The following is a 25,268-nucleotide window of genomic DNA, read 5'->3' as shown; positions in this document are numbered from 1 at the left end:
CACACAAAATACTCCACCGAAACTGATCTGACATATTCATCTCATCCAGCCTCTAATTAATCATCAGCATTGTTTTGCTTTGTAGTCATTAAGCTCCCCTCCCTCTCCCAACCACATACAAGTCTCCCTACCCACCTGGGACAACATACAAATAAGAATGGAACTGTGAACATTTTTTCCTAATATAAATTTGTTAGGTATAATGTCCTAGTTTACTTAATTTAGAGATTTCAGAATTATATCCCTGTTAGAAAAATCAAAGGGAAAAGAGCTTAAATAATTAAAACACCAGACGAAAGCATGTGTAGGCCCAGTGCGGTGTCACAAATTCCTGGATGATGGCAGATAGTGTTTGATGTCTAATGTTGCTTTGAAGAGTGGATAAATCAGCAATGAACTCTAATCACAAGGCTTCAAATTCTCTGTGGCACTAATGCACTGTAAATATTGATTTGCTTCTGGAGCTAAGGTGCATTTTAAATAAGCACTAGAAATAGGAAATCTAACAACACATTGCACAATAATTTTTTACGAAGTCAAAGAAGCAGAGGAGAGAAATATCATAAAGATGTGCAGAAACTTAAGTACCGTATTTTTCGCTCTATAGGACCAGTTTGGGGGGGGGGGAGGAAACCAGAAGAAAAAAATTCTGAATCCCAGAAGCCAGAACAGCAAGAGGGATCTGTCTTCTGGGATAGCCTCTTGTTGTTCTGGCTTCTGGGATAGCCGCTGGGATAACTGGTCTAGCTTTGTGCGAAGCCTCCGCAGGGCACGGGGTGCCTTCATCCCTGTGCCCTGCGGAGGCTTCACGGGGCTATCCAAAAGCCAGAATAGCTAGAGGGAGCGCTGTGCAGTGGTTCCTCTAGCTGTTCTAGCTTCGTGTGAAGCCTCCCCAGGGTAGCGGGGTGCCTTCATCCCCGTGCCTTGCGGAGGCTTCTGGGACAGCCCACAGCCCACGAAGCCTCCGGAGGGCAGCAGAATGAAGGTACCCTGCTGCCCTGGGGAGGCTTTGTGCAGCTAACCCCGAAGCTAGAATAGCGAGACGGAGTGCTGCGCAGCGCTCCCTCTCCCTGTTCTGGCTTCTCGCTTAGCCGCGCAACCTGCATTCGCTCCATAAGACGCACAGACATTTTCCCTTACTTTTTAGGAGAGAAAAAGTGCGTCTTATAGAGCAAAAAATACGGTAGCTACGAAAACATATTTATTGCTATCAACTCAACAGTATTTAGATAAATGAAATATGAGAAGGAAATTTTGTGTGCCTGAACAGAAGAGCAGGTTTCTGATTAAGTAAGCTATTACCTGTGGTTAAATCCTCAAAGGATAATAGGATTTGCAAGATAACAAAGTGGAGATAGTGACTAGAAATAATTTCACAGTAGCAAGTTGAATGGTAGTAATAAGAAGTGTGCTTTTGCATGAACATGCACCTTCCAGTACTTGTGATGGGTTGAACTAAATTCTATCTTGGAAAATAAATCCCGTTTGACCTCAGCTGAACTACTACTAACACTTCCTTCCCCATTCCTATGCTTCATTGTAATTATCTTATATTTCTTATATTCTGCCCTTATATCTTGCCCTTATCAGAGCCAAGGGAGATGAACGACAATGGTACAGCATTAAAACAAAGTAAAAGCACAACAAAGTACTGCAGAAAGAAACCACATTTATATTATACAAATCTGAGTACAAATGATATATCATTGAGGGCCACACACCTGTCAGGACAAATAGGTCTCAAGTTGCTATCAGAATGCATACAACAGGTGGGACAGTATGATCTCAGTAGGGAGGAACCCAGAAAAACTCTGCCATATGGAATAGTGAGGATGCAATGGAGACAGCAAAGTGCATGCGCCGTATCCCTAATTCTTAATCCTGGCAATTACCTATAGATACTAGAGTTAGGTGCTATGGAGATGTTCAGAGAAAAGTGTCAAAGATCTGTTTGTTTGTTTGTTTGTTTGTTTGTTTGTTTGTTTGTTTGTTTGTTTAAGCTGAAGCATGTGGCAGAATGCTTTACAAATAAAGAAATAGATGGATGGGCAAACACTTCCATAAGGATGCCACTTAATTTGGTATACTCTCAATGAAAGAGCACTAACTTCACTGGGTGGTATTTATTTTTTAGTAGAAATGGAAGAAATGTTTTTAAGGTGAGCAACAGAATTTAATCCTAAATATCCAAATTCAACCATGTTTTTGGCTTGGCTAAACCACAAATATAGATCCCAACCACCTCTTTATAAGCCTTTCTTGCTTTGCCTCAGCTGCCAAATATTCAACAGCTGAATTTGCAGGCATTTAGCTGGTTTGTCTTCTCTGCCCACCACTCCCCATTTCAAATTTCAGCCATATAACTCTGACAACCAAGCAAATCAAATTCCATGCAACAGCAGTTTCCTAGGTAACCAAGCACAGACACCAACTGTGCAAAGGAAAAGCATGAAGAACCTGCAGCGTCCGACCAGGGTGTTAAACAAAACAGGTATATATAAATCGCTGAGAATACTGTTGATGTTGATGCTGGCCATTCTACAGTGCATAACGTTTGGGGTTTTATACATTCATACTTCTCAATATAGTCCTAGCCATCCACAAATGCAACTATTGCTAATGGCGATGTTTGGTCTGATGTCAGAGCACATAAGCTATAGACACAAATTATGGCACCCTCTAGGTAGGATTGGGAAACCTGTGGCACTCCAGGTGTTACTGGACTGCAACTCTCATAATCCCTGAGCCATTGGCCATGCTGGCTGGGACTAATGGGAGCTGGAATATGACAAATTCTGGTGGTCCAGAGCCTCCTCATCCCTACAACACCCATGAATCCAGCTGAAGTAAGCAGGATCCTTCCTCCCAACAGTCCAGCTTGGTTTGGCAACTAAGTTCTCTCACATTCAAATCACTGGAAGTTAGTGTTTCAATGGAACGATATTCCTACATCAGACATTTTTGGTTTGCAGTATTTGCCTTTTGTTACACTGCTGTACACATATGTATGTGTGAGAGAGCAGGAGGTAGAGAGAGACATTTAGCAGGACTCAACTACTTAAAATAATTTAACGCTGTTCTTAACTTTGTCATAGAATTACCCAGATGTTTTAGTTTGCTGGTCTCCATAACATGAATAAGCCTATTTACCAGATGAAGATGAAAATGTATATACTTCACAAACAAAACACATTTTAACTTTAGGAGACCACAAAAAAAGAGATGAGGTTTTTACCTTTTTGGAATATATACCTGTGCAGCATTTAGTCTACAAAGCTTCTTTCAAATCTTTTAATAGGAAAAGTATCTACACAGCAGATCAAACAAGAGAGCTGCCTATGAAAGAAATACAGACATCTCTTAGCCTAGTGAAGTAGTTACTGTAACTCACCTGAGAAAGCAATAGATTTAACAGTGCAAGTCTGAAACCCAATAGTTAACATTACAGTTTATAAAGATTCCTGATGCTACAGATACCCCTGTCCAGCCTACTGATTTTTCAATTTGTGTATTCTAATGAAGCTGACATTAGGGAACAGGATTGTACAGATGCAGGGGAATATTCTACTACAGGAAATTTAAAATCAGAGAATGCCTGTATTTCTAAACTGAAAAGAGTGAGAGTATGAGTCTGTGGGGGAGGGGTGTTTAATAAACTAGATTAAGAAACACTTTGGAAAAACATTGCTAATCAGAATAGGCAATGCAGGAATAAATGGACCAATTCTGACTCAGTAGAAGACAACTTTTTACATTTACGGTTCCTTTGTATTCATAGGTAAAACACTGGGAATGACATCTCCTCTTGGAAAGTTTAACATCTACCACCACCTCATCATCTTGCAAAGAAGGGCAAGAAGCCTCACCTCGCCCACTCTCAATCAAGTCCAGGTAAGCAACAGCCAGGTCACAATTTTAAGAACAGCAGAAACAGCTAAGAAATGAGAAGGGAGAAGAGGAGTTCAGGGATTTAAAAAGAATAATAATATAAGTTGTGTGCCTTTGGTGCTCAATTTGATTCTTTTACATGGTTCTGTACGTATTGTGGTATTTTATGCATTGTGACTTGCTGTTATTTTTATTGATCATTGTTTAATAATTATTTACTGTAATTGCTAAGAGTGAATTTTTAATTATTATTTGCTGGTATTTTGAGAATTAATTTTATTGTGTACTATCATATTAAAATGAATTACTGAATATTACTTTGATATTTTATTTATTTTAAAGCTTGCAAGCCATCTTGTGTATCGTAATACAGAAAGAGAGTATACAAATCAAAAGTGAAATGAAATGAACATAGACTTCTGTGAGGCAGCCCTGTTTATGGAAGTTTTTAATGACTGATGTTTTAATGTATTTTTAATCTTTTGTTGGAAGCTGCCCAGAGTGGCTAGGGATGGGCGGAGCCAGATGGGCGGAGTATAAATATTAATAATTTGTTGTTGTTGTTGTTGTTGTTGTTGTTGTTGTTAAACAAGGTATAAACTGTATCCCTCAATATATTCCTCAGAGTGGTTGTGAAGCCAAGTAGATGAAAACCAAACTCCCTCCCCCACATTTTTGACTCCCTAGAAATATGCAAAAGTGACTGCAAAACAATTAACCCAAAAGGCAACCCATAGCAAAAAAAATGGTGTTTTGAAGAATTTTAAGGATATGATTAATGTGTACTTCCCGCCCCCCTTTCCCAACTGTTTTCTTTTTAAAAAAATTCAGGGTGAGGGGAGGAGAACATTCATTATCTAATAGTCACACTCAACACAGTTTCAGATCAGAAGCCAAACACTGGGTATCATCTGACAGTTTTAAGCCTGTATAGTAGAGATGGGGAAACTTTCTTTCTACAATTGATTTTGTTTTCATAGAAACCTACCAAAAGGAAATGCCTTAGAAGCCTTAGAAGCCTCACATTTCAGACACCAAAGAGCGTTCAGACCCATGCCTAGGGATGTGGGTAGAATGTTAATTTGGTAAGCTAAATTTCACAAAATGTGGGGAGAGTGGCGCCTTACAAATGTGAAATCTGACTATCTGGAAGACAGGGTGAGTCAAATCCTCCCTGTAAACTTTTATCCCAGGACAAATTTCCACAAAGCAATGTGGTGGGTAAATTGGATTAAAAGATTGAATTTATGTTTGTTATGACCTTAAACAGAAGAATTGACTTCCTGACTCAAACATTTCATTTTGTTTCCAGCAGTGGCTATGCTGGAAGCTCAGAGATGAGGCATGAAGTAGAAGACATGAAAATACCCACTGAGCCAGACAATCAATGCAGCTCAGTAATATAAACATAAGCATTCTACATCCTGGTGCTCCCAGATGCTGTTGGGCTACAACATTCATCAGCCCTTGCCAGCATGGACAATGGACAGGGATGATGGGTGCTAGTGCCCAAAACATCTGGAAAGCATCAGGTTGGAGAAAGCTGATTTACACTGGCTAGCAGCAGCTCACTCGGCTTGCAGTGCAGAAAGATGGCATGAATTAAATAGAGGATCTCTTGCATGCAACTGAGCTACAGCCTTTCCCTTAGGCCATGAGCCAAGTGGAGAAACCATAAACCAGCCTCCTCCAAGCTGGCACCCTCCAGATGTTGTGGACTATAACTCCCACATGCCCCAGCCTCCATGCCCAATGGCCATGTATTATGAGAGGTATAGTCCACCACATCTGGAGGGTACCACATTGGCTATACATGCCTTGCACCTTCCTCTGGCCTTTACAGCCAGCATCTGGGGCAAAAGATGTATTTTTCTCTTCCTACACCTCCTCCAACTGCTCAGACCCCTCCCCATCCTCCAACTATGGCTCCTATCTTGCAGGAGGCACAAAACTCCATAAATTGCTACCCCCTTCCTCGGGTTCAGCCTCTGCTACCACTTCCATTCACTCCTCAGAACCCTGCTAGTTCCTGGTTTACACTAACTGGTTTATTATTAGTTCCCAATTTAATCAACTTTGGTAAGTTTGCACTATGGTTTAACAAGAAGCAAAGATCAGAAGATCAGATTTTAAAAAGCTCACCAGTGTACAATAGAAGGGAAACAAATTTCTAGTATTGTGCATATCCACACATCTCACTGCTACACAGCATTCATGAATAGGAAATGAATGCACGCAGGTTCATAAGTGTTTGACAATTCCTATTCTAAAGAGTTCACTAGAAACTTTTAAGAGGAGAATCTCTAATTCCCTTAAATTACTGATAATGGCCCAAGCAAATGGAGAACAATTATGATGAAAATTGAATGCTACCCAAATTCCAATTTGTTGTGCCTCCTGAATTAATACTTTGTGCCTATTCCTAGTCTCCTGCAGTATAAACTAAATGCTGCCCCAAGCCATTTCTTTATTTATGCAGCTTCCAAATAATGCTCATTATCACTATAATAATCATATCCCCTTGTATCAAGTCTGTATGCACCACTTTGCATTTAATAAACAAACTTAAAATTATTAGTTGCATTTATTATTCAAAACAGTATTGGTATGGAAATTTGGTAACAAAGTTAATGCCCAGCCCACTAGTGCAATCTGCAAATTGTACAGAAATGGCAATAAAATCTGAGTGTGTTGGTGGATAGGGAAATCAGATTGTCTGCCATGACAGTCTATCAAGAGTTCTTCTCACTTCGGGGAAAACATGAGATTCTAGTGGGGGTTTTTTGTTTTTGTTTTAAAGGTAGACTATGCAACCATGCAGGTGTGGTATAAATCCCCTGTTTTAAAACTATTATGTTTACATACATTACTCTTTATAAAAAAAAATCTGCCCATTCCTTCAATAGGGGAACAAGGCAGCCTAACAATATGAAAGCCAGCCCATGTTCCTCCAACCCATAACTACAAGCTGGAGTCAAGGATTTTTTTAGAGAGAAGCAGGGTGGTACTGAGAATGGTGGAAGTACAATTTTGTAAGATAAATTTTTTAAAAAATCTGGACACTGTGAACGTATGAATAGCCTTAGGCCCATCTAGTCCTGCAGCCTCTTCTCATAGTGGACAACCAGATGTCAACCGGAAGCCCACAAATAAATACATCAGTGCAACAAAACTCTCCCCACTTATGATTCCCAGCAATTGGTAAGAAAGGATATTGACTCTAACAATGGAGGTAGAACATTGTCATTCTGGCTATTAGGCATTGGCAACCTTATCCTCCATGAGTTTGCCTAGCCCAGTTTTAAAGTCATTCAAGTATGTGGCTATCGCTACATCTTGAGGGAGTGAATTCCAGTGTAATAATGGGCTGCGTGAATAACTTTCTTTTGTATGTCCTGAACAGGGAATGAAATGGATGGCTAGAAGATTGAATAAAGCAATAGGAGAGACTAGACACTATGCTGGGACAGTGAAAAGATCCACTGCAATAAAGGGTGTATGGGGTGTTAAGGGAGGGGTATTATCTCTGGTGGAGGATTTGCCATCCTCCTTCTGGGGTAGTCTGCCTACCTTTCGTCACCACCCTGTTCTCAGCTCTCACCTGTGGCTCCTAGAAGCTGTCAGCATGTGGTAGTGACCATATCCCAAGAACAGCTTCGATTGGCCAGCAAAACCAGGTGAGGGTAGCCAATGGGTATCAAACCCTCATTCAGTTAGGGACTTCCTCTGCATGCAAAGACAGGCTCTGATGGATTGAGTTACTGACAGGTGGCACTTTTTAGTGCTTTAGTCTCCCACTAAGTTGTCTCTAAACCACTGTTATTTGCAGCAGACATACAAATAATCAGTCTTAAATGTGCATTAAGCTTAGAAAACCCCAATTTTCTCACAGACAACTGGCAAATACCATGAAAGGCAAAACTTGTCACATTTATTTTTCTGTGAAATATTCACTTGCATTCTAATTGGGAGTGCCCATGTAAATGACATGAAAAATTGTTTGTAGCCAGCCGTCAACAAGAAAAAAGGGAGGGTGCCTGGCAGAGGGCAAGGGAAATGTGTAGTTGTTTATGAGTGCATGTCATCCCCTAATAAATACTAATGTTCTGCAGTTGGCCCCCTTGAGTAGAAAAATAATGTTGATGTTGGGGTCTAGAATTGCAGCTTTCAACATGCCCACATAGGAAGCTGCCTTGTAACTGGAGAGGATTATTTATCCATCTAATTCACTGCTGCCTTTTCTGTATTTAAGTAGCTCTTCTGGGTCTTATGCCCCTGTCTGTCCCATCACTTGTCACCTGAGCCTTTTAACAGGGAATGCCAGAGATTGAATCTAGGACAAAGCATGTACTCTGCCACAAAGCTATGGTCTGTCCTGCTGATGTTATGATGCTTATTGACTGCACATTTTCCTTCATCAGAAATAGATCAGAGTTCTATTAAAAAGCTGTCATCATCCCCAGCAGCTTAGGCTAAAGGTTAGCTGCTCTGCTTTTGGGACATAGCTTATAATAATAAGAATAATCGGATGCCTTCATCTGACCCACCTGCAACAAAACATGTCTCTCCTGTATCGCTCTTTATAGCCACTGCAGGCACTGTAACTTTCCAATAGCTTGACTTCGCTCCACAGGCACACTCTTCCATTGTCTCCCGAGAGAGATGGATGCCAGCACAGTACAATAAGAACATAAGAAGTGCCAACAGCCCCTCTAGTCCAGCATCTACCATTGCTAATGAGCATTGATTATTTATTACTTATGTATCCTTGACCCTAAAGTTCCAGGGCAGGTGACAGCAATTTAAAATACAGTTTAAAATTAATTACAATCACAAGAATAGGGCAGCCAGAGTAAGGAGGTGGTCAAAGGCCAGGGTAAAGAAGTGGGACTTTAGTATACAATGGTAACTGTATAGTGAAGATGCCAGACTCTTAATAAATATATCACACAGATTATAACCATGTCTTCATTGCTAGTTAGCCTCCTCCTGTCTCAAGAGACAATGGAGTGTGCCTCTGGATGCAAGCCTGGGCAGTATATATGGAGGTCCTGGGCTGCACAGATGACAAGATCCCCCTCTCGGCCTCACTAATGTGGTCCAAAGGAAAGCAGAGCAATATGTTTGTTATAAAATATTACAACAACTACAATATTTTCTAATTTATTTAATAAAGTTTTGCACCACTTAGAATCATAGAATTGTAGAGTTGGAAGGGACAATGAGGGTCATCTAGTCCCTACAACGCAGGAATCTTTTTGCCTAATGTGGGGCTCGAACCCACAACCTTGTGTCTCATGCTCTACCGACTGAACTATCCTGCAGGCTAACACAGACGGCTCCCTGGATAGCTGAGGAAAAAGAAACAGCTGTGCTCCAGCCCTAGTTTGTTATCTGCTTCAACTCTCCCTTGATGAGACAGCACCACAGGGTGTATCCACAGATGAAATCTCTCAGCCCACCTACTCACGCTCTACCGACTGAACAATCCTGCAGGCTCACTTGATTGTTTTTTTAAAAAAAAACCAAAAACCTCAAAGCAGTTTAAAAATAGAATATGAATACAGTGGTGCCTCGCTAGACGAAATTAATTTGTTCTGCGAGTTTCTTCATCTTGCGGATTTTTCGTCTTGCGAAGCACGGGTGCACCCTGGTATTAACGGTTTTAAGAAAACAGAAACAAACTCGCAAGACGTTTCATCTTGCGAAGCAAGCCCATAGGGGAAATCGTCTTGCGAAGCAACTCAAAAAACGAAAAACCCTTTCGTCTTGTGCGTTTTTCGTCTTGCGAGGCATTCGTCTTGCGAGGTACCACTGTACCAAACTTCTGTGGAACAAAGAAGGGAGAGACTACTGCCTTTGTGTCTTGCTTTGGGGCTTCCCAGAGGCACTGTGATTGGTCATTGGAAAATGGAATGCTGGATTACATGGGCGCTTGGTCTGAACCAGAAGGACTGTGATGTAGAGGATGCCCACTAAATCTTAGGGCTTCTGCTGCAGCACAATAAAAGAAGCCATCCCTGAAGTATGATAGCAATGCATCTAAAAGAACATGTCACAGCAATATAAGCAACAACTTTAGACCAACAGGTAATTTCAGTTCCAAATAACTACTGCTTTTGCAATTAATGCACGGATAAAATGTATGCTAGAGTACACCTTAGCGAAAATTAAGTTTAGTGCAGAATTCAATTTTCTTTTTGGAACCCAAAATCTAGGCCAATCACAGCATAAATATAAGCACTGCATGAAATTAGGCCAATTTAAATGCATGTATGCAGATGCTAGCATTGTTCAACTAATTAAGGCAGTCCAGTTGCACTTTTTAAAAAGAGGGATTGAAATTATTTTATTGAGAACATGAGTTTCTGTAGACAATTACCAACTTCATGAGATACTAGAATGAAACTCATTTATTGCCTAATTATCTAAACACTTCTAACTAAATTTCATGAACTAGTGTAAAGCATTTGATGAAATATTTCCCATTTGTTTAAACTACAATTTATTACATTGAAAAACAACTCCAATGAAATGGATACTTTCTAGGGTTGCCACCTTTGGTCAGGCAAAATAAAGGAGAGGTTGGGCAAAATAAGGGTCAGGTCAGGGGGAATTAGGAAAAATTCCTTTATCTGGTGCAAAAATGACTTCAAAGCAAGCCATTACATGGTGTTTACAATGGGAAAAAACAGGCCCATGGAACACAGAGACACCCGTTTCTCCCTCTCTGACTCAGAATCACCATTACCGACTGCACACAGAACTCCCCCCCCCCACTGCTCTCCACCAGGGCTGTGCAAACCCCCTCTCTTGCTCTCCAACCCACCCACCACCCTCCCTGCCCACGCAAAACCCAAGACTCCACTGAAGCTATAATTTTGATGTATGCTATTTTTGCTTTTATGCTGCTCCACTAGTTTTAAAGTATTAAACATGTCTAATAGGTCTGTGGCTGTAATGCTTGGGTTGTTAATGTTGTATTTTGATTTTGTTTCATCATGAGCCAACTTGAAAGGATTTTGGTACTAAAAAGCAGCATAAAAATCACTGTAGTAATTAATAAAAAAAATAAAATGGACCCAACTCTCTGACCTGGTAAGGAAACCTACTAGGTTAAAACTTTAGCTTGAGCCCACTGAATACTACTGGTTTGGTGTTGAGGTAAATTCCCAAAATCTTAATTTGCCATACTTCATGGGCCTGTCTCTCTAAACTCCATAACTGCTTCATATCAGAATGGATAAAATAAAAAGTGGGGTGGTGGATAATCCTGCCAAAGGAAAGCAAAAAGCTAATTCTCAGCTAGAGGACATAAAATCCAGCATATAGAATATTGCAGTACTGTACAAGACAGTAAATCATACATTTTCACATCTAGAAAGCTAAATCATGGAAGCTGACAGTTAAAGCTGTTTAATGCATTACATATATCAAAGCTCAACAGCAAAGAGTTTAATAGTAAACCTGACCCACATAAAGAAATGCAAGTTCTGCCTGCAATCATCAAAATGAGAGATAAGTGAGCTCCCCCAGGCTCAATTTGGATTGGGATTGGCAACTTTAGAGAATGCTCGGAAAAAAGGTTATTTTTCCTGAGAATTTAAAATTTGCTGGGCTGATGTGAGTCCCAAACCTCCTCTCCCATGAGCTTCCTTCGACTTGTCATTAATGGCCGTGATAGTTGCCATGGCCATGGCAGTGGGAACGGACACCACTCTCCTTTCTTAAATTTTACCTCTCTAGAGTCAATTTGAGAAGCAAGCATGTACCCATCCCTAGTGAACTCAATGTACAAAAAGAGTTAAATCTGTATCTTTTCTGTCTTTACCTAACACTTTTCCTGCTTCTTACAGAAAGAGACACCTCAAAGCAGCTTACAAACCAAACCTTGACACATTAAAGTATGTGTGCATTCCACAACAAATCCCTAGAAAGTAAAACATCCAATAACTATATAAAAACATGCCTAAAATAAATTTGTGCGAGAAGATTAAACACTGGGGACCTTTCAAGGAGGCTTTGCAAAGCTGAAATTCAGCCAGCAAGGAAGCTCTGTATCAAGACATCAGTGGTTTTATACTTCGCAGCCTGAAGACACAATGGGTAGGACTTACCTTAATGTTTGTGCTCATGACAGACTGTTGTTATAAAATTATTAATAGTAATATCATTTATGTGTTGCTTTCCCCAAAAAAGCTATCAAAGGAACCTCCACATCTAATATATAATCATGATCATCGTCATTATACATTAATACCCTTTCTTCCGAGTGGAACACAAGTACCTAGGGACCCTAGGTGGTCTCCCACCTAGGTACCGACCAGGCCTGCTTAGCTTCAAAGTTGCTGTGCAATGTGCTTTTAGATAATAACCCTGGATCCAGCCTAGGACCGCATTAACCTATCTTTGTCACAAACATGTCACAAATACTGGGCCAGTAGCTCTTCCTGAGTCACGCTGCTTCCATTTCAAGATGGACAGGGATTACTTACTTAGAAATATCTTGCCACTTTTGGGGGATGGAGAGAAGGGGAGAAAAGATAAAAAAGCAAACTCAAAATGGGATTGCAAAGCAATTTCTCACACTAAAGGGAAATGAAAAATAAATACAGTCGAGATAGATAAACAAAAAAAAAAATTCTTATCAAGAGCTGCAAAAAGGAGCGATTTTTATCTGCTGGGCTTCGGTGCTTACAAAATCGCGCATGAGAGAGGCTAGCAGAAATTGTCATCACCAGTTAAAGGTGGTAGGAAAGCACCTGGCTTTATTTTAAATGAAAGTGAATTTATGGAGAAGGTAAGGAGGTACGTGACCTACTAAATTAAATGCTAAATTTCTGGGGAACTGTTTCTGGCATGTGATTCATATGACAAGATGCAGTTTTCCCTCTCCTGCTTTTGGGAGGGTGGGTGTTACTTTTCACGGAAGAGGCTAACACAGACGGCTCCCTGGATAACTCAGGGAAAAGAAACAGCTGTGCTCCAGCCCTAGTTTGTTATCTGCTTCAACTCTCCCTTGATGAGACAGCACCACAGGGTGTATCCACAGATGAAATCTCTCGGCCCACCTACTCACGCTTCTCTGGTCTCAAGGGGATGACATCTGTTTGTGAAGAAGAGAACAACACAAGCCGCCTGCTGTGGGTGGTTCCTTTTCAGCTTCATCAACACCTCAGGCGAATGGTCTCTGTGGGGCTTCACATGACCATCGAACTCATAGAAGCTGCTTAGAATTAAGCTTTTCCCATGCCACTGCTAATGGCAAACATAAAATAAAACAAAACCCAGTAGCGTTGCAGTGATGTGCAAAATCCCCACTATTCAGTGCAGTGCCTGAACACAAGCACAAGGCTAGGGTCAAGGAGCTGGCACACTTAGGAAATTCAAGCCCAAGTATTGGTGTGAATTGGCCAGTCCTCCTTCAGAAAGCCAGTCAGCCACAGACGTCAAGATAAGACACCCGCTAAGTCTACTCTGGAGAGACAATTTAGTACTGTTTATTTAGTTAGTTGATTTATATCCTGCTTTCTGGCTAGTGTCCCCAAAGAACCTCACGACATTTTGAAAACACAACAGATACTTGAAGAACCACGTGCTCACAAAACTAAGCATGGAAGCAGGAGATGGCAACAGTTGCTCCTTCACTCAGGGCAAATGGTGTCACAGTTGACCTTGTGCTGAGGAGGCAGCACTCTGGAGCAGACCCTGATGCCTGCCTCACTTGTTCTCTACTTCCCTCATACAGAGCAGATTGCGTCCATTACCCTTGAGGGGCAGAGGGAACAGTCTGACTGGAGTAGACCCCCTGATGTTGTCTTTGCCTGCTTGCCTGACTCTCTTCTTCCTTCCCCATTAAGATACAATGCTGTATACTGTCAGGTCTGCATTTTTTTGGTACAGAAAGTATTGGTTTAAAGTGTAGAGATCTTTCCTATTCTAATTAATTCAAGAAGGTTCTGGAGGCTTCTCTGTGTTATACAAGCTGGTGCAAGTTGGAAGTTTCTAGCTGACAAGTAAGTTTTCTATTCTGCCTGGAAACAGGCAGAAGGTTCCTGATGTTTGGGTTATTTCTTCAGAGAAGATGAACAGCTGGTTCAAACTGGTTCTGTTATCTCTTTCTATAGGTCATGGTGTCCTATAATAATAGGCCAGAAGGAGCCTGGTTTTCACTTTCTGTCTCTCTTTCCTTCTAGAGTGGTGTTCTGTACATACTATGTTTAAGTGTTAAGGTTTTAATCTTCTTGTAAATTTAAGTTAGGTTTGCCACAACTGGATTTCTTATAAGACTGTGCCAATCCAGAAAAGTTGGATTTGTGACCATTATGCTCATTTGCCTTCAGTAAACTCTGCTGAATGAAGCTGATTGCCTCAGAGTTATTTTTTTGGGAACCCTGCTAACTATACATTGAGGTCTGCTCTGGATCAATATGGAGCAAAACCACGACATGATGTAGATCATAGAGTACTGAACTTGTGTGAAACCCAGGATCAAATCACCACTCAGATATCCACAGGATTTTGTTGTTGGGGGATGCCAAGCAAAACTATGAAAGGGGGAGCAGGCTAGTTTCTCATAAAGAAGGAAGAGGAGGAGGAGGCCAGTACATTTTGCTCCTACAAATGCTAAAATCATACTTTTTAATGGTTCATTGGGGAGGGGTGTCTGCCCCTTGCCCCCACCTCAATGTCTCTGGCTGACTTAGGAACAGAGAAAGCTGTCTTGCACTGCGTCAGATCCACTGGTTCATCTAGCTCAATACTGGAGGTGGCTTTCCATGGTTTCAGGTAGGGCTCTCTCACAGGCCTACCTAGAGGTGCCAAGGATTGAAACAGTGGACTTCTGCATGCAAAGCAGATAATCTACAACTGAGCTTTGGCCCCAGCTACTATCTCTCACGTTTAGCCAATCTCACAATCCTAATGGGGGGGGGGAGTGTTGAAATCTTGGACATCCCATCTCCTAGAAGGAAGGACAGGGTAAAATTGTTCCATTACCAGTATCTAAACTTTCTACTGGACTTTGAATGTGTGCCTTTTGAAACAGCACTCAATCTGACAAATTTTGAAATAAAATTGGTAAGGGCAAGTGTCAGGGAACTGCCATCGGAGCTGGAGGCGGAGGGAAGGCTCCAGAGGGATGTCGGAGAGGGTCCCAGTAGGGAGAGAGGCAGCCCATCTGCTGGGGAAGGAAATCAGCGTAACACCAGTGGAGAAGGGGGGCAGATGGGGGAATTGGAGAGGAGGCTCCAGGACTCTTCACCGGAGACCAGCGGGGAGAGCACGGTACTCCGCTGCCCACACCCTCCCTGTGCAGAAGACTTCCACACAGGAAGAGTAGGAGGAGACTTGGCGTCAAATAACTTCTTTGCTGGAAGAAGTTCAAGAAACGCCCACTGACGGATTCTGCCAGCGACTGAGACGGCCACGAAGTGAAGGGCTGTCCAGACAGAAAGGGTTCAACCAGGAAACCTAGCCAGGAGTGACGGCAACTTACGCACGAGCAACCCCTAGAACCATTACAGCAAGTGACAAAGTACCGTTTATTTCGCTCTATAAGAGGCACCAGACCATAAGACGCACCTAGTTTTTGGAGGAGGAAAACAAGAAAAAAAATATTCTGAATCCCAGAAGCCAGAACAGCAAGAGGGATTGCTGTGCAGTGATCCCTCTTGCTGTTCTGGCTTCAGTGAAAGCAACACAAAGCCTCTTCAGGGCAGCAGGAGGAAGGCTCCCCCTGCCCTGAACAGGCTTTGCAGAAGCAGAGTAGTTGCTTTGTAGTATCACACAGTTGGAAAGGGTGATGAGGGTCATTTAGTCCAACCCCTGGTCTGATAGAATATGGCCAGGGATGGGTCAATAAATAAAATTTTGGGCTGGCTCTGAAGTTTACTAACCTTTTAGACCACCAAAACCAGAGCGCAAACATTTTCCAGTACTGTAGTGATTCAAGACTTAATAAAAAGAATGGAAGAAGAAGAAAGAAAGAAAGAAGGAAAGGAAAGGAAAGGAAAGGAAGAGAAGAGACGAGAAGAGAAGAGAAGAGACGAGAAGAGACGAGAAGAGAAGAGAAGAGAAGAAAAGAAAAGAAAAGAAAAGAAAAGAAAAGAAAAGAAAAGAAAAGAAAAGAAAAGAAAAGAAAAGAAAAGAAACAGGCATTTACTGGTAGGGGATAAGCACAGAGATATTTTAGTTACACATTTTATCTCTTATTTTTTAATATAAGGATGATCTGAAGATTTAATGAGTTGTTTTATATTCCCTTGCTATTTTTTAAAGCTGCCCAGTTTCTTCACTTCTAAATATACATAAACTCTTAATGAGGAAGGAAGGACAGACATTTCTAAACCACTTCAAATGTTTTAAAGCTTGCACAGCTACATATTTAGGAGAAAAGCTCTTGTTTGCTATCTGATGGCAAGCGATCACATTTATAGTATTTAAATTCAGTCCTCTGAAACAAACAAGTTGGTTCACAGGCAGTGCCGCTGCGGCTGAACTGTCATTGCCTGACATCCTGTCTTATCTGCCAAATTGCTCATTAGGTTTGGCAATTTTCACCTGCGCCTCCAGTTTCTACATTTCAGCAGGGAATAAGCATCAGTTTGCTTCAACCCATCTTCCACAGCAAGCTCCCTATGTACATCTTCTGTAAAGTACACAGATACCCACTTAGTAATAATAAAAAATGCACTTTTATCTAGTACACAGTTACTCTAAACTAAATAAATGCAGCAGCAGAAAATTTAGTTTAGGTAATATTTTATATAAAAATAAATGTTAAAAACAAGGAGATAAGAAACTTTTAAAAAAGGAAGGAAGGAAGGAAGGAAGGAAGGAAGGAAGGAAGGAAGGAAGACTTGTAGTGTTTCTATACAGAATAGCACAAAGACTTTATTCCCCAGTATTATTCTTGATTTGTTGCTAAAATCCAATCTAAGCCATCTCTCCATGCACACAGTACATGGTTATTGCAGAGAATGCATGGTTTTATGTCTTGTGCATAGGGGGTAATGGCAGTCCAGATGCATATTACTTTCTCAGCTGGAGCTGATCTAGCTAACCTTTTTCCTTTCTAGGGAAGGTGGTACAATTTAAACACAAACCAAAAAAGTGGCGGGGGGGGGGGGGAACAAGGCAACCTGAACAAAGGAAGATGAAACTCTCAGCAGATCATTCAGCTTTAGCTTAATACGCCTAGACAGTGCGTCGAAACAGAGGCTGCTCTGTTACCCCTCAGATGCATGCAAACAGCAGAACAAAATGTAGGCTTTGCCACATGAGCTGCATTGTCAAAAGGTGTAGCCCATTTGGTACTTAGAAAAAGCATACTCAGGGCAGGCGGAGGCGGGTGGGGGAATAATAAAAATGCAAAGCACCAAAGGAGAAAAAGAGAAATATCTACAACTGCTACCAAACAATTTCGGATGGAATACTGTTTTTCATTTGGTAGAAGTAAAATATTCACCACCAACCCTACAATTAGCTGGAAAATTACAATAATTACAGCAATTTTGCATCCCATCTCCAATCTAATTAATAGATATATGATCTTGTCAACATGTAATAATCAGGATCTGCAACTACCATGAAACTGGATGGGTTTTATGAGCTGAATAGAAGCTGAACAGTATAAGAAGGTAATTATTTGAAATCCTGAGAATACCATTTGTATGCCATGCTTCACTTCACAAGTTAAAAAGGAAATACAATAGGGATATTATTTCTATTTTCAAAGTATATTTAAATCAGGTATTTGAAATCGGTTTGCTTTAATGTCAAATCACGTTGCTGGTATGGCTCCAATTACCCACAGGGTGCAGCATCCCGAAGAACAAAAAATATTCCACAAAGAAAGGAAAGAAATTCTTTTAAGTTGTACACAGAACATTGCTTTTGGTTTTCTAGGATATCTGTGCCAAAATATTTCGCACATTTCTTCCCTGAACAGAAATGTCATGCAAATACATTGACTAAGTTGGTCTCTTTAAACAGTTTTCCTCAATGTGCTACATTTTCAATATAGAGGACAAGCAGTAGATGCACATGACAGTTAATGGGGATGAAGGTTCAAACCTAGAAAAGACTATGAAAAGTCTGGCTTAACCCTAGCCTAATCCCTCAACTGTAAGGCAGATCCATGGACCCACAATTTGGTAAAGGAACAACCTAAGCTATCCACATCAGAGTACAGTGGTACCTCGGGTTGAGTACTTAATTTGTTCCGGAGGTTCGTTCTTAACCTGAAACTGTTCTTAACCTGAAGCACCACTTTAGCTAATGGGGCCTCCTGCTGCCACCATGCTGCCAGAGCCCGATTTCTGTTCTCATCCTGAAGCAAAGTTCTTAACCTAAAGCACTATTTTTGGGTTAGCGGAGTGTGTAACCTGAAGCATATGTAACCTGAAGCGTATGTAACCCAAGGTACCACTGTATGTCACAAACAGTGAGTGCCCCCTTTGAGCAATTTTAGAGGTGGGATCATCTTTAAGTATAGTCCTGATTGCGGGCAGGCCCCCAGGCCAGTTCCTCCCCCCCCCCCGGCATGGGCGGAGCAATGCCGTCATGCCAGGGTGGCACCACAATCACCCCAGCTTCTTGGCCAATCACTTTTGTGTGGGGTGATCGTGGGGGGATATAAAAGTGGCAGTGTGACGTGTGTCAGACACCTGCTTCACACTGCCAAACACCCACCCACCTGCCCTTTATTTTAGATGTCCTCTGGCCTTCTTTGGACTTTGGTTGGTCGCCTGTCTTGGGACAGGGGCCAGGTAGGGATTTTTCCATTTGGAAGATTGGCACTGGCCATTTTGTTTTTGCCTACCTCTTAGCAATCGTCACAACTTTGTAAGGTTTGGCGGTTAGGCATTGGCTCATTGATTTGTGGGGGAGGGGAGGTCAGCCGTTGCCTGCCCCTCCATTGACCAGGGGTATTCCGTTAAAGGAATCCAGGGACTGGATCCTTTCCAAAGTCTGCTTGAGGGGCTAGGGCCATTTCAGGCATCTGGGGACACTGAGGAGAGCTGCAGGCGGGTTCCCTCAATGTGGCTTCCTCTGTGGGTGGTTTACCCTTACTGACTTCCTGCGAAGAGGGCAGGAGTCCCTTTGCCAATGCCTAAGCCAATACCTCTCACATTTCTGTAATCAATAAAGTTGTGGCCTAAAATTTGCCCAATAACCTTAAACCAAAATTCTGTGTCAGTGTGAATGTTATTCTGGTTTGGGGGCCTTCCCACGCAACAGCCTTCCCCAACAAGATGTTTTGGACTACAGTTCCCATCATTCCCAATTACTGGCCATGCTTGCAGAAGGCTGTTCTAGAGGTATCTATTTCATCACTGCCAGAAATAGAATGATAAACTAAATGGACTTTGGTGTGATCCAGTAAGAAGTTCTTAGCATTTTGAGTTGACTAAGAGGTGGACATGTTCCTTCCTCTCATGTTTTAATCAATGTAACATGAACAGTTTTATTCACTGAATGATAACACTTAGGAAAGTCAATGGAGAAAGGAAACTTTTGTAGTGTTTTGTATTGCAATATAGTTTGGGGGGGAAGGGAGGGGAAGTGCTGTATCCCTGGAATTCCTTTGGAAATATTGAAGCATACCATGCGTCTGCTGTTACCTTTCCCACTCATCTGTCCGATGACATTTTTGAAGTGTGTGTGGATTCTCCATTTCATTAGTTTTTACTTGAGCCTTACTTAACTCTTGGGGAACAGCAAACCATTTATTTAATCAAGGTAGAGTCAAGCTACAAGAAAGATGATAAACCCTTCCCTTAGATCAGGCATGGCTAAACTTGGCCCTCCAGCTGTTTTGGACTACAACTTCAATCATCCCTAGCTAACAGGTCAGGGATGATGGGAATTGTAGTCCCAAAACAGCTGCAGGGCCAAGTTTGGCCATGCCTGCCTTAGATCAACCTTCTCTGAATGCAGTGCTGTCTAGCTGTTTTGGACTACAACTTCCATCAGCTGTTGTAATCAAAAGCATATGGAGAGTAAGTTGGAGGAAGTTGATCTAGATGATATGTTGGCAAGACTCCTCAGTTGACAAGCTTATCAAGCAATAAAGTTCAGTCTCAGCTCCTCCTTGCAACCTTAGGTTTCTGACAACTAAGTGAAATGTAGCCATGAACCAGTGTTTAAGTAGTCCAGTAATGTAGCGATATTCTAAGCCCATTTTCTAAATCTTCTGAAGGTCTGAAGGCTTATTCCAGATATTGGGGGGGGGACCAGGGACAAGAAACAGAATGCCACCAAAATTAGGAGCCCATATTTATTTCTTGCCCTCCTTTGCCACCTCCTCCAATAGGAAACCCCATGTCCTGACACAGAGATACTGTGAGTTTCCCTGTCCCTGCCCTACAATGATTGGTAGCATGGGCAAACAAATGCATTGTGACATGACATCAGAACAAACACTAAGTTGTACTGCATGAAATACCGTAAGAGTAGGGAAATAACTTTTAATGTGATCTCTATTGCAACGTGTCCTTATTTTCACCCTGAATTTGACATATTCAGATCTTGAGATGTGAAGACAACTCCCTGATCTTTTTTTATTATTATTTGAAAGGGGTAGAAAGGCATGTAACTCACTGTGCCATTGGGTCATGTTTAACTGCCAGGTGATGCAAGCAACCTCTGTGATATTCATAGTCTCTTGCAACTCAAAGCACGTACTATAGACCAATTTTTCATTTTTTCATCTTTTTTATCTTCACTTGCTAGGTCAATCCCACCACTCTGGAAACTACAATCTGGAAACTGTGCTACAAGTTTTCATGCTCGGCTACTTAGGAATTGGGGATGCAACACACACACACACGTTTATGAGTGTTTAAAGCAGTTCATAAGCAGTGTATTAAAAACCAAAAAGGCAGAAGCTTATTTACTTGCCTGCCTCAACCATTTACCCCTTTTCTGAACTTTAATCAGCTTCTGATAAAGACACATAATGAATCATATTCCCAGCAGCATGAGAGGGTAACAGAAGTTGGCATCCCAGTAAATGAAGATGAAATGTGCAGAGGCACCGGGAACCTTTACTCACTTGTGCGAAGGACTGAAGGCGTGACCTCAATTTCACTTGTTGCTTGGTAAGGCTGGAAGGCTGACACAGCAGTGGTGCCCAGTTCACTGCCAAAGATCTCGGGGCTCTGGGTGCCAGTGGAGCTGGCACTGGTGCCATCTCCTCCATGGTGTGGGTCTTGCTCATCGAATACAGCTACAAGCTGCGAATAACAAAAGGACCAATGTTGAGAAGAGGAATTATACTAAACAGCAGCATCAGAAGAGCAGCTACACAAAACACAGGTGGCAGTTTCCCCTACTTGGACCAATAAGTGCAAGCACTCACATCAAGGGGTGGATCATGGAAGAATCTGTTCACTTAGATGCGTATTGGAGTTCCTGCTGCAACTACTAAAGTTGTTCCCACACCACTTAGATATTGCGTCAACACCTTCCACTCCCATGGTTTGCTTTTGAGTCAAGGTTAGCCACTAAAAAGCTCATGCCTGGCTCCTTAGGAGGTGCCATTGCCTGAATGGTTGTAAATTTAAAAAAATTACAGCAACCCACAGGGATGAAAATAATTGTGTCCTGGTGGGGAAAATCCTTAAGAGCAGCAGCACCCATTAAGTGCACAAATAAAGGAGTCTGAAAGTACAACCTGTGGCAGAGACTGTTTAAAAAAGATTGTTATCTTAAAAATAAGTAACTTCAATTTTCTAGCACAGAAAAGAAGAAAAGAGGAGGTTGACTTCATCATTTAAATATTGAGGGAACATTTCTGTACCTTCTCATCTTAAATGAGTTACAACAATTGATTACGCTATTCTCACAGCAGACCTGCAAGGTAGGAATGTGACTTTACCCAGAGTTCTCAAACAGAAGACAGACACAAGGAGGCTTAAACATCTTGCCAAAGATCACACAGCAAACCCTTTTAAAGCAAATAAATTGGTCCCATTTCTCCCAATTGCCAGGTGATTAATATGACAGCTGAAATAGAAGTGCATGTGAGATGGCAAGAATAAAGATGTAAAACTGAGAAGCTTTGGAAAACCTGAATTCTCCTCCACCCCTCTCCTTTTATTCTTTTTATTTTTAAAAAACACAGAACTTTGAGGGGGGTTATACTCTGAGGTAATAGTTTCATTCATAACAAACACCCAAAACTTACTTTACTACGGAGGGGGATTTTTTTTCTATAGGCAATAGAATAAAATGAAATAAATAGAAATAAATAAATAAAAACAAATAAAGTGCTTTGTGTGATGGAAAACCCTGGCTGGGAATAAAGACCTCCCCCCACACACTCACACATAACTTCAATACATGCATATGTAGAGTTTCCCCCACCCCTGCTTATATCATACACCATTCCAAATTGCCCCCAAACCTTCGAAACAGCTGAGATGGGAGAAGAAACAAGGGCACATAGACCTTAGCATTAGCACAGCAACAACTTTGGATACTGAGTTATACTAGGTAAGAAACTGCACTTTTTAGTAGCAAAGAGATAGCTTATTAGCATGAAGAAACCCTAATTTCTAAGCAACCTGGAGCATCTCTGACCTTTTATTGTGCTGGACCTCCACCTGAAACTGCCAAATAAGTTTCACATGGCTTCCTGAGTTCTATCATTTCCCAGAAGGCCAGGAGGGCAGAGCCTCCCCAACCAACTATAAGGGTCAGTTATGCCACCAGAGCCTGCTGAAGTGCAATTAACTCCTAGCACCAACATGTGCACTTTTGTATTGGAGATAAGCCTGCTTATCCAAAAAATGACAAATATATATATATTAATGATTCAATCAGTCAGTCAGTCAATCATACCTACTTAAGTGTAAGACAGAAATTTCAGGTAAACTCAGCTGAGGGGGAAGCACAAGAGTGCAAGTGTCGTAATAAATAGAGGAAAAACTATCTATGTGAACCTACACTTTTTTCACTTACTGTATTTTAATGTGTATAAGACTAGGTTTTTTCCCAAAAAAAAGTTTTAAAAAATATTGGGGCATCTTATACATAGATACATCTCCCCCCATTTTCATAAATCAGAGTCCCCCAAAATAGGGGGCATCTTATACATGGGGGAGTCTTATAGATGGAAAAATACGGGATATCTCACTCCATCCCAGTAAGTATTGCTTTGAAAATACTATCAAAACTCAGGTTAATTTCTCTAATCAGAATCAATGTCTCTTACACTCAGATAATCTGAATCTGCCTGGGAAAGTCAATTTCCTAACCCCATCATGGGTTAATCACTCTGGTGGGAAAATCCTAATTTTTGTCCATAATTACTTGTTTCTAACTACATCTCTGTGTACTGCCAGACAAAAAATAAATGAGCTGGCCGTGTTTTAAAGTTTAAAACTTCTTAAGTGGAGGTAGTCAGTATCACTGCAAACCAGGAGGAGTGAGAACTGTTGGTTCAGAGCATGTTGGCTAGTCCTAAGAAATGTATTGTGAAAATATGGTTTAGCAAAAGGACTTTTGCTGCAGGCTAAGAAGCCTGGCTGTGTTGGCTAGCAAATCTCTTCCAATCTATTCTTCACTCATGCCAGATGGTTGACTGAATCTTGAAATACCTGGCGATGTGCAGCAACATTTAAAAGCAGTATACTAATTCAAAGTTCTAAGAATTGCATCTCTAGGCAAGAGTGAAGGGACAATCTTCTTCTTGCATACAAACAATGGTAATTTGCATATATACCTGTAACATTAACAAGCAAGTAGTAGTAATGCTTGTGCGAAAAGGTATGGAGCATCTCAGAACATGACAAGAGCTATCAAATATCCTATGGCAGTATTTTAATACTGCCTGACAGTGTGTGTCTCCAATATCACTTCATTAACTGACTCTCAAGAGAGATACTCCTACCCTTGTATGAGATCAGACTATCTGCATCCAGGCACAATGAAAAACTGCAATAAAAACATAGATTCCTGTAACTACAGCTTGATTGATGGATTCCTGTAACTGCAGCTTAATTGTATCATCATGGAAGCTCCTTAAATGTGTTCTTGTTATTGCTGCATAACAAAAGGGGGAAATGCTGTATTTTCCACATTCTTATAATTGATAAACAAGTTATTAGAATGGAATGTAACTCTTTAGAACTGCTGCAACAGTATAAGGATTCAGTAACTATAGAACTACAAAATGTCAACCCACAAATGTCAACCCTCTTCAGAAGTAATTTTCATGCACTGAACCACTGTGCTGGCTAGCCTTCCTCCTGACATCTAAATGCTTGGCATGAACATCTACAGACTCCTGTATATGTGAAGGCTTTCTTGCTGCAGGTGTTTCTGATCAATGTCAGAAAGACACCATAGAAATATATGGGGGGGGGGATTTTTTTTAAATGTCCAGTGGCACCTTAGAGACCAACTAAGTTTGTTCTTGGTATGAACTTTCGTACCAAACTTAGTTGGGCTCTGAGGTGCTCCTGGACAATTTTTTAATATTTTTTAATATATTTCTACTGTGTCAGACCAACACGGCTACCTACCTGAATCTAGAAGGACACCATGGATGCCATCATGATGTTGGGAGCAAGGGTAGCTGGCACAGCCCTAAATCCCATAATGATTCAACACGTGACCATCACTTCTTGTGGGGGCAAATGTGGAAAGAAGAAACTCTCATTTGTTTCTTTCAATCAGCTTGCCAGTTGGGAAAGTTGTATTGTGTGAGGTCAAGTAGTAACCTTTAGTTGAGCTGCTACTTCAAGCCATAGGGCTTATCCACACTTATCTCTCCTCTCCTCTTTCTAGGTTTGCACTTTAAAGCTCCATGCCCAGGTGCCCATTTTTTGGTCCAGAGTTTTCCCCATGAAAAACCCACTCTTTAGCACTCAATCAGAGCAAAGGTCAATCTGCAGAAAACCCAAATCGACATTTGCTTTGATTGAGCACTAAAGAGCAGGCTTTATCTGACCTGAAGGTCTTATGGCGATCAACTGGACCCTGAGAAATAAGCAATGGCCTTCCCCATGGAAACTGGGTTATTTAAAATATAATTCTACACCGAAACTGTGGTGACAGTGCACCCATAATACAGCAACACATATTACCTGAACAGTGTTTGTGTGTGTGTGAGAGAGAAAGAAAGACAGTAATTAATAAAGACAACTAAAGAAGTCAATTCATATGCACACAAAAATTAAAACAGATAATAATCTATTTTTGCTTCTGTCCCAGATTCAGGCAGTAACTGATCTAGGCTGAGAATAAAATTAATCCATTCAAACTGTATTATTGCTGTAAACAGGACCAGGTGCAATATATTTCCACATATATCTATCCTACAATGCCCCCATCTTCTGCTGCTAGCCTGAAAACACACCCAGGAAGTT

The 25,268-nt window shown here is 41.2% G+C and overlaps 1 protein-coding gene across 6 annotated transcripts in view; it reads right to left on the bottom strand.

Annotated features, from left to right (window-relative positions):
- The window catches only part of PARD3 (par-3 family cell polarity regulator), a 563,676-nt gene that overhangs the window by 312,247 nt on the left and 226,161 nt on the right, over nt 1-25,268 (bottom strand). For all 6 annotated transcript variants that reach the window (XM_083704625.1, XM_083704626.1, XM_083704622.1 and 3 more), the window contains one exon: nt 20,948-21,128. Coding sequence is in view for 4 of the 6 variants with exons in the window: in XM_083704622.1 (XP_083560748.1) it covers nt 20,948-21,128 (181 nt within the window). In the remaining 2 variants the exon portion in view is untranslated. The remainder of the gene's footprint in view (nt 1-20,947; nt 21,129-25,268) is intronic.

This window comes from Podarcis gaigeae (genome assembly GCF_964106915.1).
Source record: "Podarcis gaigeae genome assembly, chromosome: 12".
Taxonomy (NCBI): domain Eukaryota; kingdom Metazoa; phylum Chordata; class Lepidosauria; order Squamata; family Lacertidae; genus Podarcis; species Podarcis gaigeae.
This window is presented reverse-complemented; position numbering and strand designations above follow the sequence as displayed.